The sequence below is a fragment of the Lepidochelys olivacea genome, assembly GCF_965140295.1.
Source record: "Lepidochelys olivacea isolate rLepOli2 genome assembly, chromosome: 10".
Lineage (NCBI taxonomy): Eukaryota > Metazoa > Chordata > Testudines > Cheloniidae > Lepidochelys > Lepidochelys olivacea.
Genome location: NC_140420.1, coordinates 66,345,220 through 66,364,400, shown reverse-complemented (window position 1 = coordinate 66,364,400; position 19,181 = coordinate 66,345,220). Strand labels below are relative to the sequence as shown.

Here is a 19,181-nt window from a genome sequence, read left to right as displayed (position 1 = left end):
CCTTGACAGGTGGCCACTAATGGTGTGTTCCTCATTTTCTGGGTGCCTGATTTGATACCCTCAGGTCTAATCTGCAGAAGTGCTGAGCACTTACAGCTGCAACTGAAGTCAATGGGATTTGTGCTTTCAATGTAAACTGCTATGTAATGGTAAGTACTCTGAACAAAAAAGAAAAAAATTCAGGTCCTAGTCATCTCAACTTTGTCACCCAGAATTAGTGAAAGCTTTTGATCTTATTCTCTGTGCCTCAGCTCCGCACTGAAAATGAAATAATACCAATACCTGACCTCACAGGGGTGTTGCAAAAATAAACTAACACTTGTGAAGCACTCAGATAATGTAGTGATGAGCACCATAGAACAGCCCATGAGGAAATTAATAATTCTGTTTTCAGAAAAGGGTTTGAATAGCATGTAGTAACATAAAAACATAAGAACGGCCATACTGGGTCAGACAAAAGGTCCATCTAGCCCAGTATCCTGTCTTCTGACAATGGCCAATGCCAGGTGCCCCACAGGGACTGAACAGAACAGGTGATCATCAAGTGATCCATCCCCTCACCCATTCCCACCTTCTGAAAAACAGGGCCTAGGGACACCATTCCTGTCCATCCTAGCTAATAGCCATTGATGGACCTATCCTCCAGGAACTTATCTAGTTCTTTTTTGAACCCTGTTATAGTCTTGGCCTTCATAACATCCTCTGGCAAGGAGTTCCACAGGTTGACTGTGCGTTGTGTGAAAAAGTACTTCCTTTTGTTCGTTTTAAACCTGCTGCCTATTAATTTCACCCCTAGTTCTTGTGTTATGAGAAGGAGTAAATAACACTTCCTTATTTACTTTCTCCACACCAGTCATAATTTTATAGACCTTAATCATATCCCCCCTTAGTTGTCTCTTTTCCAAGCTGAAAAGTCCCAGTCTTATTAATCTCCACTTATATGGCAGCAGTTTCATACCCATAATCATTTTTGTTGCCCTTTTCTGAACCTTTTCCAATTCCAATATATTATTATAGTATATGTTCTATTAAAGAAGGTTGAGGCCACATGTTAAGCAACAAAGATTGACCAAAATATCAAAAAGATGCTCATAAAGTGAGCACAGTCCATTCTGTACACTGAATGAGAAAGGGAAAAAATAAAAATATGATCATGTAATTAAAGACTGCATCATAATGCATATGCATTCAGTGGCTTTAATTCTGGTATTCCCTAACCGATGAGGGTTTGACTTTGCAACTTTAATAATGTTTTTAATGTAATTTTTGCATGTAATTTTATGCAATAACTACCCCATAGTTAGGGCCCTACCACGCTCCTTTTTGGTCAATTTCATGGCCATAGGGTTTTAAAAATAATAAATTTCATGATTTCAGGTATTTAAAACTGAAATTTCACGGAGTTGTAATTGTAAGGGTCCTGACCCAAAAAGGAGTTGGGGGGTGGTGAAAGGTAGGAGCGTCTGCAATACTGCTACCTTACTTCTGCGCTGTTGCTGATGGTGGAGCTGCTTTCAGAGCTGGGCAGCTGGAGAGCCACTGCCAGCAGCAGCGCGGAAGTAAGGATGGCAAGGTATAGCCCTCACTCAGCAGCTGCCACTCTCCGACCACCCCCTCTGAAAGCAACAGCACAGAAGTAAGGGTGGCAATACCGCAGCCCCCCTAAAATAACCTTGCGACCCCCCTGCAACTCCCTTTTGGGTCAGGATCCCCAATTTAAGAAACACTGGTCTCCCCCTGTTAAATCTGTGTAGCATAGGGTAAAAGCACACAAAAGACCAGACTTCATGGGGGGAGACCAGATTTCACGGTCGGTGATGCATTTTTCACGGCCATGAATTTGGTAAGGCCCTACCCATAGTGCATACAACTTCCATATAATTCTGTATATTTTATACAATCTTCTATTTCTAGTCTTTTGCTGGCTGGTCATTTTGTAATATTATTAAAATGCTTTTTAAAAAGTTACAGTAAGTCTCTGAATAAAATATTTAACAAGCAAAGGTCATAATAATTATCACTAAAAGTAAAGAGTTGCTTACCTGACAAGTTGTTGACAAATCTGACACCCTGGAAGACATCTATGAGAAAGAATACACAGGTAAACACGAGATTAACATTTTTTGTACACTTACTATGTATACAGAACAAAGATTATTGAACAAAAAAACAGATCTATAATGATACGGAAAACGTGTACCTAACGTTTCACCAAAAATATATTTTCCAAGCTTTTCTTCATGTATTTCTCTGATTAACATTAATATAGTAAAGCATGGCAAGGCAGGGATGGTTAGCGCAAAAACTACATGCTCCATATCTATTTGTTAAGCTACAAAGGACAACTTCTATTCAAAAAGTTTCTACCTGCGCTCACTGAAACATTTGTGAACAAACTTACACCTTGTCTACATTACACAGTTTCGTCAACAAAACAGTGGAGGTGTACACACAACAATATTCCTCTGCTGATTTAACTCTCCTGCTACGCCAACATAATAAAACCACCTTGATGAGCCGCATTAAGCTTTTTGCAACAAAGTTAGAGCAACATAGTGTCAGTGTAGACCAGGGAAGGGCAAACTATGGCCTGCAGGCCGGATCCAGCCCATCAGGCACCACGTCCCTGGGGGATGGAGGAGGGCAGAGGGCTCTGTGCACCCCCCCCCAGCTCCCATTGGCAGGAAATGGGGAACCACAGCCAATGGGAGCTTCAGGGCTGGTACCCACAGGCAAGCACAGCAAAGCCGCCTGCCCCACCCCACCCCCAGGAGCCACTGCTGGACACGCTGGACACTTCCGGTAGCAGCACGGGGCCAGGGCAGGCAGAGAGCCTGCCTGAGACCCACTGCACTCCGCTGCCACCCTGGAACCGCACCAAGTAAGCGGCGCCGGGCCAAAGCCCATACCCCGAATCCCCTCCTGCACTCCAACCCTCTGCCCTGAGCCCCCTGCCGCACTCTGCACCCCCTCCTGAACTCCAATCCCCTGCCCTGAGCCCCCAACCCCCAACCCCCTGCCCCGAGCCCCCAACCCCCTGCCCCAGCCCTACAGTCATGGCCCTGCATACAATTTCCCCACCCAGATGTGGCCCTCAGGCCAAAAAGTTTGCCCAGCCCTGGTGTAGACACTGCATTTGCTTATGTTTCCCTAAGTGGTCTCTAGGAGGTGTCCTGCAATACTCATCATGACTGCTCTGCTAAGCAGTCATGGGCAGCAAGTTCTATGGGCCTGTGGTGTCAGGGCACCAGAAATATTCCTGGCCTGGGGCCCGGCTCCAGCCATGTCTGAGGCCAGGTCTCTCCCTTGGCCCTGCTTCCGCCCCCGGGCGTTCCCCCCATGCAATTTAAAATGGCCCGTGGCCCCCCATTCACCACCAGCAGTGCAAGAGAGCTGAGCGGCTTCCTACCTGCTCTCTCGACATGGCTGCCGACCCCTCCCTGCAGCCCCTGGGCGGGGTGGGTCTGTGTCCTGCTCCAAGCGCCCTTGGGGCCAATAGGAAGCTGCGAGGGCAGTGCCTGGGGGCAGCAGCACACAGAGGGCCCCTGGCCCGCCCTGCCTTGGAGCCCCAGGTAAGCACTGCACCACCCCAACCCCCTCCCAGAGCCTGCCCCCCACAGCCCAGAGCCTGCCCCCAAACTCCCTCCCAGAGCCTGCACCCCCTCCCCCTTCCCACACACCCCCTCCCGCCCTCAAACTCCCTCCCAGAGCCTGCACCCCCAGCCCGGAGCCTGCACCCAAACTCCATTCCAGAGCCTGCATCCCCACCCTCTTCCACACACCCCCTCCTGCCCCCAAACTCCTCCCCAGAGCCTGCACCCCTCCCCCCCTCCTGCACCCCCTCCCCTTGCCCCATCCCGGAGCTTGCACCCCAGACCCCCTCCCCCACCCAAACTCCCTCCCAGAGCCCAACCTCTCACCCCTTCTGCACTCCCTGCCAGAGCCTGCATCCTGCACCCCAATCCCCTGCCCAGGCCCTGAACCCCAGACCTCCCTCCCAGAGCCTTAGGCAGGTGGAGGGTGGAGTTGGAGGGGGGGGGGGGGAAATGGGCTCTGGGCCTTCTGGGCATCACCACCACCATTTCTACAAACCTGCCACCCCTATAAGCAGTTTCTATTCTGCTGCCCTGCAGACAGGTACACAGGCATGCACCCCTCCCCCTTTAAAGCCCCGGAAATTTTTGAAATTTCACTTCCTGTTTGCTCAGCTCGGTCAGCTCACATCACATCTTCCCAACTGACCATGCCAGCTTTCCACAGCAAACGGGTTCCCACGTGGAGTACATTGGAGTTGCTGGATCTGTGGGGAGAGGAGGCTGTGCAGTTGCAGCTCCAATCCAGCTGTAGGAACTTTGACACCTAGAAGCAGATTGCTCGTGGCATGGATGAGAAGGAGCATGAAAGGGACATGCAGTGCCCTACTAAGATAAAGGAGCTGAGACAAGCTACCAGAAGGCAAAGGAGGCCAACGTCACTCTGGTGTAGCACCAAAAATATGCCGCTTCTACAAAGAGCTGTATGCTATCCTCAGTGATGACCCCACCTCCAGTGCCAAGAGCCTCGGGGGGGGGGGGGAGAAGACCACTGAAGGCAGTGCCCAGCAGAGTCAACCCCGAGAACAAAGTGGTGGATGAGCAGGGTGAATTGGAGGAGGATTTGGGACAGGCAACAGGCTCATCTGGTGGTGTGGCAAGCCAGGACCTCTTTCTGACTGCAGAGGGGTCTAGCCAGTGCCAGCAGCAGTCCGGCAATGGTGTGCCTGAAGTAGGAGACAGGAGCTCCAGTACGTACTCATTTTTCTTTGATAATGCATGGTTACATGAGGTAGGTGTGTCCTTCATTTTGTTACATGGTACATGTGAGAGAAGGGATCAAAATTACCCCTAGTTACTGTTTGTATCTGCTTCGCATTCCACTGTGCAGCTACGTAATGGGAGCCCTGTGGAAAAGTTTGTTAATACACACCGAGATCTCCTAAGAATCCTCCATAGAGATCTCTAGGAAACTTTCCTGCAGATACTCCACAATCCTTTGCCAAAGGTTCCTTGGCAGAACTGCTTTGTTTCTTTCTCCGTTGTAGGAAATTTTGGCAAGCCAATCAGCAATTACTTCTGGAGGAATCAAAGCATCAAACAGGCGAGCAGCATATGGTCCCAATCTGAAGTGACACATATGTAGGAGAGGCACCCTTGCATCTTCAGTTACCCTCAATAGTATGATTTCAGCTTCCTTCGCCGCCCACCTGTGGAAAACGGTGCTAGTGTTCAGAATAATGTCCCAGGACCCTTATACTGATCACCTTCTGAAACCACCCAGACCCTTTATCCTGTCTTGCACCTTCTTCCCCTGGGCCAAACTCACCATGTTTAGTGCTCTGGCCTTGCTGTGTGCTTAACAAGGGAAAGTGAGAAAAAGGTGTATGTAACTTTTATGATTTAAGACTGAGTGCACATACAATAATGACAACGTATATTGCTTCTTTTGCTTCTGCAGATGTGCCCTTGAGGGTGAACTCCTACAAACCAGCAGAGCACCTCCATCAGATAAGGAAGTGAGCAAGGAGGAGTAAGGAGGACATGTTTCGGGAATTGCTGCAATCATCAGATCAGGCCAATAACAAGCACAGAATGTTTAGACAAATGAGAAACTAGAGGCAAGGAGAGAGTCAGGAGTGGGTAATAAAGTTCACGGAGGACCAAACAGAGATCCTGAGGTCCCTGATTGCTCTGCAGGCGGAACACATGAGTGCTCGACTCCCCCTTATTCCTAGGGGAATTCTGCATCACTAAGCGTTCGCAGAATTAATGTCCCCCGCAGATTTCTTTGCTTCCCTGCAGAAGCAAAGGAAAGGCACAAGAGCGGTCATGTACCCCTCTTTGACAGCACAGGCAGGTCGGTTCAGGCACCCAGAGCAGCTGGTAGAAATATAAATGAGATGGGGATGGGCAAGCATGCGTGCGTGCGAGAGAAACTCTGTCCCTCTCGCTTGCTATTGCGGCACACTTGGCATGAAGGGGCAGGGCTTTAGGGTGTTCTGAAGAGGTAGGCTAGGGGCAAGCTCTGTCCCCTCAGGTAGAGCAAAATGTAGCAGCCTGCCTGCTTAGTAATGGTTCCCACTGTCTTTGTAAATTCCCCCAGGAGTATAAAACAGGTGTAAAATTTTTAAGGCTCCTTTACATTGCCAAAGTTATGTAAAGGACACGTGGCCTTATAAATGCTACGGTTACTTTAGTGATTAGATAGAACTGGTCTAAATTTTTGGACTGAAAAAATTTTCTATCAAAATGTGCTCCATGAACTGTTTGCAACCTACCTTTCTGCAGATGGTCAGTAGCCAATATAAATTGTGGGTTTGATTCCCCAGTTTCACTTGCCTATGATGTAACACTGAGCATATGATTGCATATATTTGTTGACTAATAACTAGAAATAAAGGATCAAACCTAGCTACATTACTATAAGGCAAGGCAGGTTGGGGATTTCCTCCAATGCTCCCCACTCCCATTCTCCATCCACTGTACCGTAGTTTAAATAAATCACCAAAATAATTGAAACCAGTGTGATATTGTGTTAGTTTGACAAATAAAACGTGGAATTTTGCAGATTTTTAAACTATTGTGCACAGAATTTTTAATTTTTTGGCACAGAATTCCCCCAGGAGTCCTCCTGCAGCCCATACAGAACTGCATTCCTTGCCCTCCCCAAAGACACTCCTCTCGCATTTCTGCCCCGTAGCAGTCCCTTGCAGTGGAGTGCAAGCGGTACATTTTCCATAATGACAGCTAGCCTTTCTGAAGTGAGGATCTCACAGCTGCATGAGAGTACTGTTCACTGTCATGTCCCTTGTAAGAAATATGAATCTGTGTATTGCCTTTAATAAAAAAGGAGTCTTACAAAGACAGTGATTCTTTATTTGTGACCTACACAAGATGGTTGCAACAAAAATTCAAACAGTGACAACTGCCACATTTGCAGACTACAATTAATACTCAGGCAGACATCGTTACAGGGGTCATTCAAGGTGGCAAGTAAACAATGCCTGGCTTAATTCATTACAGAAAGACACATTACTGGGGCTCATTGTCAAAATGCTGCTTCAAAGCTTCCCTGATTCAAATAGCCCCCCATTGAGCCCCTCTAATAACCATGCTGTCTGGCTGCTCAAAATCAGCCACCTGGCAATCCACCTTAACACTCCCCACCTCGGGAAACTTTTCCCTCTTGGTCTAACCTGCCAAAAAGGCAGTTCCAGCAACCCTTTAATCTTCCAAAGACACATTCTATGGTCATTCTGTACCTGCTGAACTTATTATTGAAGTTCTCCTTGCTGCTGTCAAGGTTTCAGGTGTATGGATTCGTGAACCACAGGAGTAAAGGGTAGGTTGAGTCTCCCAGGATCACTATGGGCATTTCCACATCCTCTATTGGAAAGTCCCTACTTGCAGATTTCTGTACAGGCCAGATGCATGCAGTTCCTGAGATGCATGCGTCATGCACCTTCCCTGACCACCCTGGTGATCCACCAGCACCTGCAGTAGCATAGAGAAGTAGCCCTTTCTGTTGATGTACTCCCTTGCAAGATGGTCTGGGGCCAAAATTGGGATGTGTGCACCATCTATAGTCCTGCCGCAGTTAGGGAATCCCATTGCCGCAACAGCATCCACTATTTCCTGCACAATGACAGGTTTCAGAGTAACAGCCATGATAGTCTGTATTCGCAAAAAGAAAAGGAGTACTTGTGGCACCTTAGAGACTAACCAATTTATTTGTATTCCTTTTCTTATTTCCTGCACATTGCCCAGAGTCACAGTCTTTCGTAGCAGAAGGCGATTAATGGCCCTGCACACTTGCATCACTGCAGCCCCCACGGTGGACTTCCCAACTCCAAATTGGGTTGCTCGCTTTTCCACCATTAGGGAAGCTCTCATTTCTCATTTCTCCGATGAAGTGAGCTGTAGCTCACGAAAGCTCATGCTCAAATAAATTGGTTAGTCTCTAAGGTGCCACAAGTCCTCCTTTTCTTTTTGCGAATACAGATTAACACGGCTGTTACTCTGAAACCTCTCATTTCTGTGTTCTGGCACCAGAGGGCAGGGGTGAGCTCCACATACAGTTCAAAGAAGGTGGCTTTGCACATATGAAAGTTCTGCTGCCACTGCTCACCATCCCATACCTGCATCACAATCTGATCCCACCACTCGCTGCTTGTTTCCCAAGCCCAATAGTGACGGTCCACCTTGTGCAGCTGCTCTGTGAATGCCAAATCAATCTTGAATGATTTCTTTGCATGGCACACAGTAGTGCAGGCAGCACGGATTCCTGTTCAGATTTGCAATTTATGAAATACTGAAGGTCAGCCGTGTTGTGTTCCTAATACTTATCAAAGACTGGTGAGCAGTGCAGGATCCATGCTTTCAGGCAGAGAGGGTGGGCACAAGGTTTACAGGGGCAGTTGAAAACGGTGCAAAACCCAGTCAGAAGCCCTTGGAATTATCAGATGGAAAAAACTGCATCAAAGGGATGGTGATTTCACCCCCATGATGCACTGCAATCCATTCCTAGAACTCTTAACAGGAGGTGGAAGCGATCTGCATAGGGGATATGGACAATGCATGCTCTCTTTGTCGGTGCTAGGGCACCAACTGCGGACATGCCCTACCGACACAAGGAGCACTGTGTGAAAATGCACAAGCAATGTAACTACAGCGGTTTATGATCATTGACGTAATTTAAGTTGACTTAACTCTGTAGTGTAGACATGGCCTAAATTATATTTTTAGGCCCTGACTCATCAGAGTACTTTAGCACATGCATAGTCCTGTTGAAGTTAAATAATGGTCTTTAATCACCATTAACCTGAATGGGATTATTCACAGGTTATTATTATTCAGGTTAAACCCATGCTTAAATGGTTGGTAAACTGGGGTCTTAAAGTAGGTAGTATGAAGCTTTTATATTTTTCTTCAACTCTTGGGGGGGGGGGCGGGGAGAGATAATATGCTGTCTTTTTCATTGATTCTATAGTTTAAATACTGTGGCATCTCTCCCTCAGAGTTGATCCTTCTCATTCCTGTGTCTTGTTGGTATTTTTTGTTTTGGGGTGAGGGTCATTTTGCCCTGCATGTGCATAAGGCTAAGCTGGGTCCTAATGAACTTGTACAATGTTCTGTTAATGCAATTAATTCATTGTGAAAAGATGCAGAAATTCTAATTCCACCTGTTAGGATATAGATATTCAGGCCTGTCTGCAAAGGCCTGTACTCTAAGAATTTAGTCACTTGGCTAGTGATAGAGGTATAAAAGAAAGAATCAAAATCACTGTCTGCCGGTGCAAGGGCCTTCTCTTACTGTGACAGTCTGAGGCCCTGTTCTTAGGCTAAGGCCTTTGCCTAAGCAGCAGAGGCAGCCATAAGCTGGGAAGCAAACAGTCACATCCTCACATTCCAAACTAGTCACACTGAAATAAGGTGCTATTCGGCTGTTAGGAATACAATCCTGTCCTGATAGTTCCTATCACCTCCAGAGAAAGGGAAGTGCCTAGAAAATGAAAAAGGAAACTTAGTTTGATAGCATCCTGTCTGGCAAGAACTCACTTATCAATAGCTGGGATGTGAAATCTTGGCTTCTGTGTTGTCCTGTCATTGTAATTCCCACTTTGCTATTGTTTGTCTGTATAATCTCTGTCTGGTTCTGTGATTGTTCCTGTCTGCTGTATAATTAATTTTGCTGGGTGTAAACTAATTAAGGTGGTGGGATGTAATTGGTTACATAATCGTGTTACAATATTTTAGGATTGGTTAGTTAAATTTCAGGAAAATGATTGGTTAAGGTATAGCTAAGCAGAACACAAGTTTTACTATATAATCGGTAGTCAATGAGGAAGGGGGTGGGGGTGGGTGGGGGTGGGCATGGGCATGTGGGTGTGTGAGATGGGAACAGGGAATGGGAGTAAGGAAGTTGGAATCATGTTTGGCTAAGGGTAGGAATGGGAACAGGGACACAGGTGTAAGGCTCTGTGGTGTCAGAGCTGGGAAGGAGGATACTAAGGAAGGAAACTGGAATCATGCTTGCTGGAAGTTCACCCCAATAAACATCGAATTGTTTGCACCTTTGGACTTCGGGTATTGTTGCTCTCTGTTCATGCGAGAAGGACCAGGGAAGTAAGTGGGTGAAGGAATAAGCCCCCTAACACCACCTGTTTCCAAATCTCATTTTAAACATCCTTTCTCCTTTGTCTTTGCCTCTTACTTTCCCCTTCTGCTCCTAACAACCTTACGAATAAATTCTTCAATTAAAAAAAAACAAAAACAAAAAAACAATTAACTAACCTGTATTATTCAAGTCCATAATAAATTTTGGTATAATTGTACAAAAAAATACTATCTAAAATAAAATTATATTGTAGATTCACATTTTTATAACTATGCTGAGAATAAATTAAAGCATAAAGCAAGCTCTTTAGATTGTAGTTATTTTAGCCTTCTCTGAAGCTACATTAAGTTATAAATCTTCTGGATATTTAATATGAAACTAGATTTCAATAATTGTCAAAATAGGTTTTTAACTATAGATCACAACTTATGCTAAAAAACATCTAAAGATGTTTATTTTCTCTTCTATATTTGATTCCTTCATGCATATTTCAGGAACTACAGTCAGATAAAATCTAAGGAATGGATTGGCCAAATGTGAAAACTTCATTTGTAGCCTACAAATGGATTAAACTTAAAGAAAGACAAGTGCTGAAAGATTGTTTTGTTCCCTGGGAAATGCTCTGGAAATTTTAACAGCTTCCTAATTACTCTGCTTGCATTTGCAAGTTTTCCATGTCTTTCAATCAGATCGTGGCACTAAATTCTAAAACCTTCTCAGGGTCTTATGGTTTCCAGGAATTTAATGAATCATTTGTGATACATTTCACAGACTAGAGCTCAGGCTTTATTCTGCCTGAAACAAATTCTCAAAAGAAACTAATATTAGTCTGAATTTAGCAAAGCTATACAAGTGTTTTATGTGCAGGACTTGAACTAGCAGTTTTATGGATCTGAAAAGCAGAAGTTTAATTCTAAAAGTCATGTGAACCTGTGTAACACTTAACTTGGGGCTGTAGAGCAGTTAAATTGCAACTAGTATTTCTAATTTTAGCAATTTTTTAAATTGCCATGTAACATGAAGTAACAATAGATTTAATCTCATTTGTGATTGGAGGTGGGTTTTTTTTTTTAAATATATAAGTGTGTGACAGCAAGATGCTACAACGTGTATAAATTATATCTGAATGACTTCTAGAGCCAGTGAAATCCACAAACTAACTAGATGCTTGAGAGGTCATATTTCTATGTTGACTGCACATTTTAATTTCACATCATCTTGTTCAGGTATTGTGAAAGACTAAGTTAAAAACAGCATTTAAATTAATTAGTTTTATTACACCCTGTATTGTTTCATATGCCTAAAGTCAGGTCTCTTCTTACTCAACGCTTACTAAGCAAAATACTAATATCATCATACTTAATGCCCTCCATAGCTGTAACCGTTTTCAATGCCCTTTCTGACCTTTCCTCCTGTCTTTTCACATTGTTGTTTTTCCCCCCCAGAGGTTTTGAATGATGAGGATGGAGTGGGGGGGTGGGGGGGGAGGCATCACATGCCACATCCTGGTATCAGAATCGAGTTTTCTGAAAACACAACTTTCCTCCACCTTTGAGTCTGTATGGCCCGTGTCAATTTTGGATTTCTCTTGGATTTCTCTCTTTTCTCTTTCCATTGGATTCTTCAACACACTCTCACATTTATTTTTCCCCATTTCCTTAATGTCAACTCTTCAGCATGAAAGGAAATGTATTTCTTGCAGGCTCACAGTCTTCTTTCCTCTACCAGTCTCTGTATGAAGTGCATCTTTACAGTGCTTTCTGATCTAAAGAAATGTGCAACAAGAAGCACTCTAGACAGTTATGCCCACTACAGGGACTAGTAGAAAAAGAAAGAGGTGACATACTCAAATGAATAGGCATCTGTGGTATGTTGAGGGACTTTCAATAAAGTCAGAGAAGCCATACAGACACAGTTGCGATGCTTAGGCACTAAGAACTGAACTAAAGGCAGAGAGTTTCATTTTATATAGATAAAAAAATTGAGGTTACATGAATGTTTTAAGAACAGCAGTTACTGTGCCAATCTATTTTATATCAATTTAATTAAGAAGTAGTAAGGAAGCCATGCATAAAATTTCTAGTTACCTGTGAGGGTCCTTTGAACTTGGTATAATATACACACATTCCCTCTTGGTGAAAGTGTTTTCTATCCAGGATTTCTGGGACTGTAAAAATAAGAGTTACACAAGAATTATCATGATATTATAAAATTATCATATAAATCACTGTCAATGTTCTTTAAAAAAAAAAACTGTATGATATAATACCCAAAAAGTAGGCATTAAAGAAATATAATTACCCATTTAAATATATTTCTATTTTTCATTGATGAAAGCATATATCTGCAGTATTGACAAGGACAAACAGTAAAGCAAGATATTCAAAAGCAAGAATGATTTTGAGTGCCCATGTGAAGAGATCTGATTTTCAGTAAGTGCTTCCTCTCTGAAAATCAGGCCCTTTTAAAGTGCCGCATGTTGGGCACCTAAAATTTGAAGCAACCAGAACCACTAGTCACTTTTTAGAAGTCTAGATGTTTTGATTAACTACATTCTGAAGTTAGGTTTGCAACAATCAGCTACTTATGCAAAAGAAAAAAAAGATGTAACAAAAGAAGAAATATCCACTAGTGAAAAACAGATTGCAACTACAATAATTTATGCCAAATTACCTGTCTGTTGCTAAAACCTCTATCAAACTGCATTAACGAAACATCAAAAGACAGAAAAAAAGACTATAAACTCGGTTATATTTTAATGGTTACATAAAAAGAATGTTATAATTTTGAAAATCAGATAAGTGCACTTAACAATAGCAAGCATTTTAAATTACACACACACACACACACACACCAAATTGAGATGCAACAAACATTCTGAAATAGTTCACTAAAGGGTGACCAAAAGAGTTGTTCTATGGTATTTTGAAGTTACAAAATATTCACTATTTATTTCATGAAGCTAGCTGGAAATTTATAATCACTGTTTCACTAATGTTTTATCTATTCTATTATCAAGTTGTCAGTCATTGCTAGCGACAATAAATAGGATAACTCTAGTTCTTTGTCAAGTAGCACATCCTACGTTTTCCCTCCCCCCCTCACTTTGATAAACAATTTAATGAGCATCCTCAACAGATATTTCCAAACAGAGTTCAAAATGTGCTTGAAAACCTTAAATTAGATGTTGACTTCCTTTAATGTTTACCTATTTTAATTGCTGGCCAAGATTCTGTTTAGCTTGCTTTAAAATAGGGACATTACATTATCTTACAGATCCCAACTTTACTTTTGCCAATTGATTTGGACGATGCATAGTCAGCATGTTATTTCAGGGAAGAGATTCGATTCAGTAGAATCTCAAGAAGTATACCCAGAAACAATATGCAACCTATATTTCTTCTGCATGCTATGCAATATTATTCTAAACCTTAATTAAATTAAGATGCTATTCTGATACTAAGTGAAATTAGTTGGAAATATTAGTATCATGTCCAGTTTTGGTCTGCATCTATTGAAGTCAATATAAGAAAAAAGTTAGCCATGCTTCCTTAAAAATGCTTTGTTAGGATAGAATGCTTCCTTCACTGGAAAAGGGGAGAAAATGGACCCTGAAGTATATTGCTGCTTTAAGATATCTCCCAGAGTTCACTGTGAGTCTTTGCAGAAATGCTATTTTTCTTGACTTCTGGTAATAGAGGGCAGGAATATAGACAATTCAGTGAAGCTAAACCATCTTTAATTTATCAAAATTCCAATTTACAAGGAAACACATGACAAGCAAGTTACTAAAAACAGTACTAGACAAGTTAATTCTCATGACTGGTCTGTCACTTCTTGCCCACCTCTTTCAAAGCCACACCTAAAATTGTTCTTCCAGTACACCTTTCCTACTTCAGTCTTCACAAGCACCCTACAGTCTGATTTGATTGTGAGCTTGTTGACGCAGAGACTATGCATTCTGTTAACTGCCATCCTCATTTTGGGCAATTTATAAATAGTTGTTTTTTAAGAAAACAACAATGAAAAAAATTTCCTGAAGCCACTCTGTGATGTGATACTATCAGCTTTCACATATTAGGCAGGGCTGGGCTGTTTAATGATTGAATGGGAGGCATCTAAGAAATAAATAGATCTGGGGTGCCCAATCTGTAAGGCATGCACACATCCCCAGAGGGGCACCAGGCTCCTCCATAGGTCATTGGAAGCTGCAGGATTGCCACCATGGAACACATAAACCACTCTTCCTAATGGTGGCTGGGGATGGGGGGAGGAAAGAATGCATTCCTTACAGCAGAAACAGGTAAAGACCAGTATAAAGTAAGGGAGGGAGGGAGGGAGAGAAGGGAATGGAGAAAGAACTAGGGGAAGCGAGATGGGAGGAATAGAAAAATAAGACAGTTCATGAGAACTGGGTGGAAAAAAGTGGGCCGAACTAGAATTGAGTGGAAGAAGTTAAAACCCAGAAGAGAAGAAAAAAACCTTAAGAAGAGAAGAAAGAGAGGAGAAGAGAGAGAAATAGAAGCCACAAGAAAGAATGATGAGGGGGACACAAGATGGGAGCCCAATCACTTATTTGCAGTGTTTTCGGATCTAAAGAAATGTGCAACAAGAAGCACTGTAGATAGTTATGCCCACTATAGGGAATAGTAGAAGGTACTGAACCAATGACCTTTCTTGGTTGGCCCTTCAATTCCTCCCCCTCACAACAGAGATAAATTCTACTTCCAAGGTGGAAAGGGTAAACAGCCTGCCAAAAAGATCAGTAGTTTCCAACCTAGGTGTTGAAAATAAGTGGCTTCTGAGATAAAGAAGCATAGTGCTAGGAACCTGGTCAATTTGCTGTCCCAGGAAAGGCAAGGCAAGGCAAGAGAAGCAGCAGATGCTAAACATTCATTCAGTTAGTAGTGAACTTTATAGTGCTGCTATTCAAGAGACTATGAAACAAACTAAGAAATCCAAAACAAGTGTTGCTTACAGTTTTTATTTAAATGAAATAAAATTATGAATAATATTATGAAAAAGATATGCCAAGTCTTTATTGTGAATTTTTATTTCATTTTCCTTTCACACTTGCAACTTCGTGAAATAAAACTGACATTGAACATTGAAATATTGAAACATTGAAATAGCATGGAGAGTTAAACAATCTGAAGTTCTCAGATTACGGAAATGCCCAAAGATTTACATGGGAAATACTCCTAGCAAGTATTAGTAGGACTGACCCTTCACTGACATACTGCACATTTTGCTCTACATTCACTTTTTTTCCTATTGAACTTTTCCAGATAAAGACCTCACATGAGAGATGACTGAAATTACACATCAAGATAAAATATATCTTGTGAAAGTAAAGACATTTCAGCAGCACACAGATTCCTAATGCTCTAGTGGGCAAGATTGTTTTAATCTACTTCTTAACTCTCAGAGGATTATGCAGTATACTGTATGTTTGCTGTGTACAAGGAATTTCAAGAATGGTGAAAAAACACAATGAGACTTCATTATCAGTATAGAAATTATTAAAAACTATACTAAAAGTGACATGGATTCTTTATGATTCAGTAAACAAGTGTATTGGTATGTTCACACTCATTAAAAGATTTATTTGAAATATTCTCACAATTAGCGCTTTCTGAAAGATGTTACACAAACTAAAGATAGAAAGAGTTATAGAACAAACTACTACTAAATAGCATACACAAGTATTTTCTAAACCTTAATCTTAGAATATTTATCTTAACTGAAGTTTACACAGCAGTCCTGTATTTCCAGACTGTAAAAAGTGTGTCTCAGTGCCAAAAAAGTGTTATTTTTTTAAAACAGGTGTGTAGCGGGGTGGTTACCCTGCTCCAGTTTGGAAGGGGTTAAAACCAGCTCTGGGAAGGGGCTACCCCAAGGAGCCAATCAGGTGAAAGCAGGTAGCAGCCAATCCAGGCCTGGTAGGGCTGTTATAAAAAGGGCTGTGAGCTAGGAAGCAGGGAGTCTCACTCCAGACTTGGGGTGGGAAGGACCGCGCTGCTTGGGAGCACAGGGTACCTTCAGCAGAGCAGTGCTGGGGAAGGGGCAGGCTGAGGCCTGACAGGAAGGCCTAAAGAGGTACTGGGGCTGCAGAGACAGGCAACAGGTCCAACGCCCTAGCCAATGATGACTGGCCACTTCAGACTGCAGTTTGCCCCTGAGGGATGGGGCTAGATGAAGACTGGCAGTGGGTCACTGAGGCGAGGTAGGCTCAGGGGAGTGGGGTTCACTGGGTAAGGGGCAACACCCCAAGGTAAGGGGCACCGTGGTCTGGGAGGGATGTGTGGCCTACACGTGGTAGGGATAAAGGGACTGCATAGGGGCAGCAACAGTGGGCAAGACACTGGCCCACAGAAGCACCCATGAGCTGGATAAGTTAATTCTCGGACTGACTAGCAGGAGGTGCTGTGCCAGTGAGTCGGCGATCTGCTACAAGGTGACAACTTATAGTTAACCTTGAGTTCAACAACTCCCAAAATGTCAGTTATTTCTGCTTCTAGCAATAAAAATTAATATTTTGAACAGCACTAATAAATAGTAACAAATATTTTATAATACCTGCTCAAGATACAAGGTACATCTTATTTTATCTTTAGTGAAATCCATGATGGACACTACTAGCAGGTTTCTTTGCAGAACCAATCTTATAACAGTTATCTTCAACACCTTAAATTAAAGTTAGCAGGTTACAACAAGAAACCACTGCCAAAGTGCAGTATGAAATCAGGTCTCAATCAAAAGAAAAGAAAAGTCTTCATTTAACATAAGATGGAACCTATACTCTTATTTACTACACTATAACAGAGAGAAACATACTTTTGACAAACTCTATATCCTGCTTGATTGATAAACAGCAGTATTTCATCATGCCAATATGGAATTCTTCAGAATTAGTAAAAAGAAAAGGAGTACTTGTGGCACCTTAGAGACTAACAAGGAACAGTGGGGCGTGGGGAAATAAACATGGGGAAATAGTTTTACTCTGTCAATCTGTTTCTTCACTTCAGCAGGTGGGTATTGTAGCTGTAAGAATGTTTGATAGAGATCTTGTAGGTGTTTGTCTTCCACCCCACCATCAACCTCAGCCTGGACCAGACCACACAAGAGATCCACTTCCTGGACACTATGGTGCTAATAAGTGATGGTCACATAAACACCACCCTATACCGGAAACCTACTGACCGCTATTGCCTCCAGCTTTCACCCTGACCACACCACACGATCCATTGTCTACGATACAAACCACATTTTCTCCAACCCCTCAGAGACAAACACTTACAAGATCTCTATCAAGCATTCTTACAACTACAATACCCACCTGCTGAAGAGAAGAAACAGATTAACAGAGCCAGAAGAGTACCCAGAAGTCACCTACTACAGGACAGGCCCAACAAAGAAAATAACAGAAGGCCACTAGCCATGACCTTCAGCCCCCAACTAAAACCTCTCCAACACATCATCAACGATCTACAACCTATCCTGAAGGACGACCCATCAGTCTCGCAGATCTTGGGAGACAGGTCAGTCCTTGCTTACAGACAGCCCCCCAACCTGAAGCAAATACTCACCAGCAACCACACACCACACAACAGAACCACTAACCCTGGAACCTGTCCTTGCAACAAAGCCCGTTGCCAACTGTGTCCACATATCTATTCAGGGGACACCATCATAGGGCCTAATCACATCAGCCACACTATCAGAGGCTCGTTCACCTGCACATCTACCAATGTGATATATGCCATCATGTGCCAGCAATGCCCCTCTGCCATGTACATTGGTCAAACTGGCAGTCTCTACGTAAAAGAATAAATGGATACAAATCAGACGTCAAGAATTATAACATTCAAAAACCAGTCGGAGAACACGTCAATCTCTCTGGTCACGCAATTACAGACCTAAAAGTGACAATTCTTCAACAAAAAAACTTCAAAAACAGACTCCAACAAGAGACTGCTGAACTGGAATTAATTTGCAAACTGGATACAATTAACTTAGGCTTGAATAGAGACTGGGAGTGGATGGGTCATTACACAAAGTAAAACTATTCCTCCCCCCACTGTTCCTCAGACGTTCTTGTCAACTGCTGGAAATGGCCCACCTTGATTATCACTACAAAAGGTTTCCCCCCCCCCGGCTCTCCTGCTGGTAATAGCTCATCTTAGTGACCACTCTCCTTATAGTGTGTATGGTAACACCCATTCTTTCACGTTCTCTATGTATATAAATCTCCCCACTGTATTTTCCACTGAATGTATCCAATGAAGTGAGCTGTAGCTCATGAAAGCTTATGCTCATATAAATCTGTTCATCTCTAAGGTGCCACAAGTACTCCTTTTCTTTTTGTGAATACAGACTAACACAGCTGCTACTCTGAAACCGTTCAGAATTAGTGAACAAACTGTCTGGACTACTTTCCACATAAAAAGCTGTCCTATTCCACAAAATCCCTTAACAAAAATTAGTATTAATAAGTAATGTGTATAAAAGTTTTTACAATACAGTAAATTATATGTTTAATATGGCTGTATATTTTAAGACTATCAAAAAATTTATTTGTTGCTATTTGTTTCCTACTTTTCTAGAGTACAGATGTAAAGCAGGATTCCAGTTTATTTGGCTTGACCTTCCATTTACTAATAATGTTACATGTTGCTGTAGGCTTTCAAACTCTGAAATAAAACTATAACAAAATTGTTAAGATTCTTCCTCACAAACATTAGAGGATTAACCAGTCTGTGCATTTATTTTTTAGTAAACTGCAGATTACATATTTTTGGAACGAATGTGAACTACTACTTTCAATATAGAAAATGCTTCTCACACAAAACCTTTATACAGAAAAGACAATTAACTATACATATGGTGAATAGGCTTCTGGTTTTCGACCAGAACACCTGGTCGAAAAGGGACCCTGACGGCTCCAGTCAGCACCGAAATCTCTGCAGCACCGCTGACCAGACAAGACAGGCTAGTCCCTACCCGTCCTGGCTCTGTGCTGCGCCTCA

The 19,181-nt window shown here is 42.7% G+C and overlaps 1 protein-coding gene across 2 annotated transcripts in view; it reads right to left on the bottom strand.

Moving 5' to 3' along the window:
• Positions 1-19,181, bottom strand: part of TRPM7 (transient receptor potential cation channel subfamily M member 7) — a 122,565-nt gene that overhangs the window by 75,935 nt on the left and 27,449 nt on the right. For both annotated transcript variants that reach the window (XM_084640587.1, XM_084640588.1), the window contains exons 2-3: positions 12,240-12,319; positions 2,043-2,081 (exon numbers count right to left, since the gene is read on the bottom strand). In XM_084640587.1, the coding sequence (XP_084496713.1) occupies positions 2,043-2,081; positions 12,240-12,319 (119 nt within the window). The remainder of the gene's footprint in view (positions 1-2,042; positions 2,082-12,239; positions 12,320-19,181) is intronic.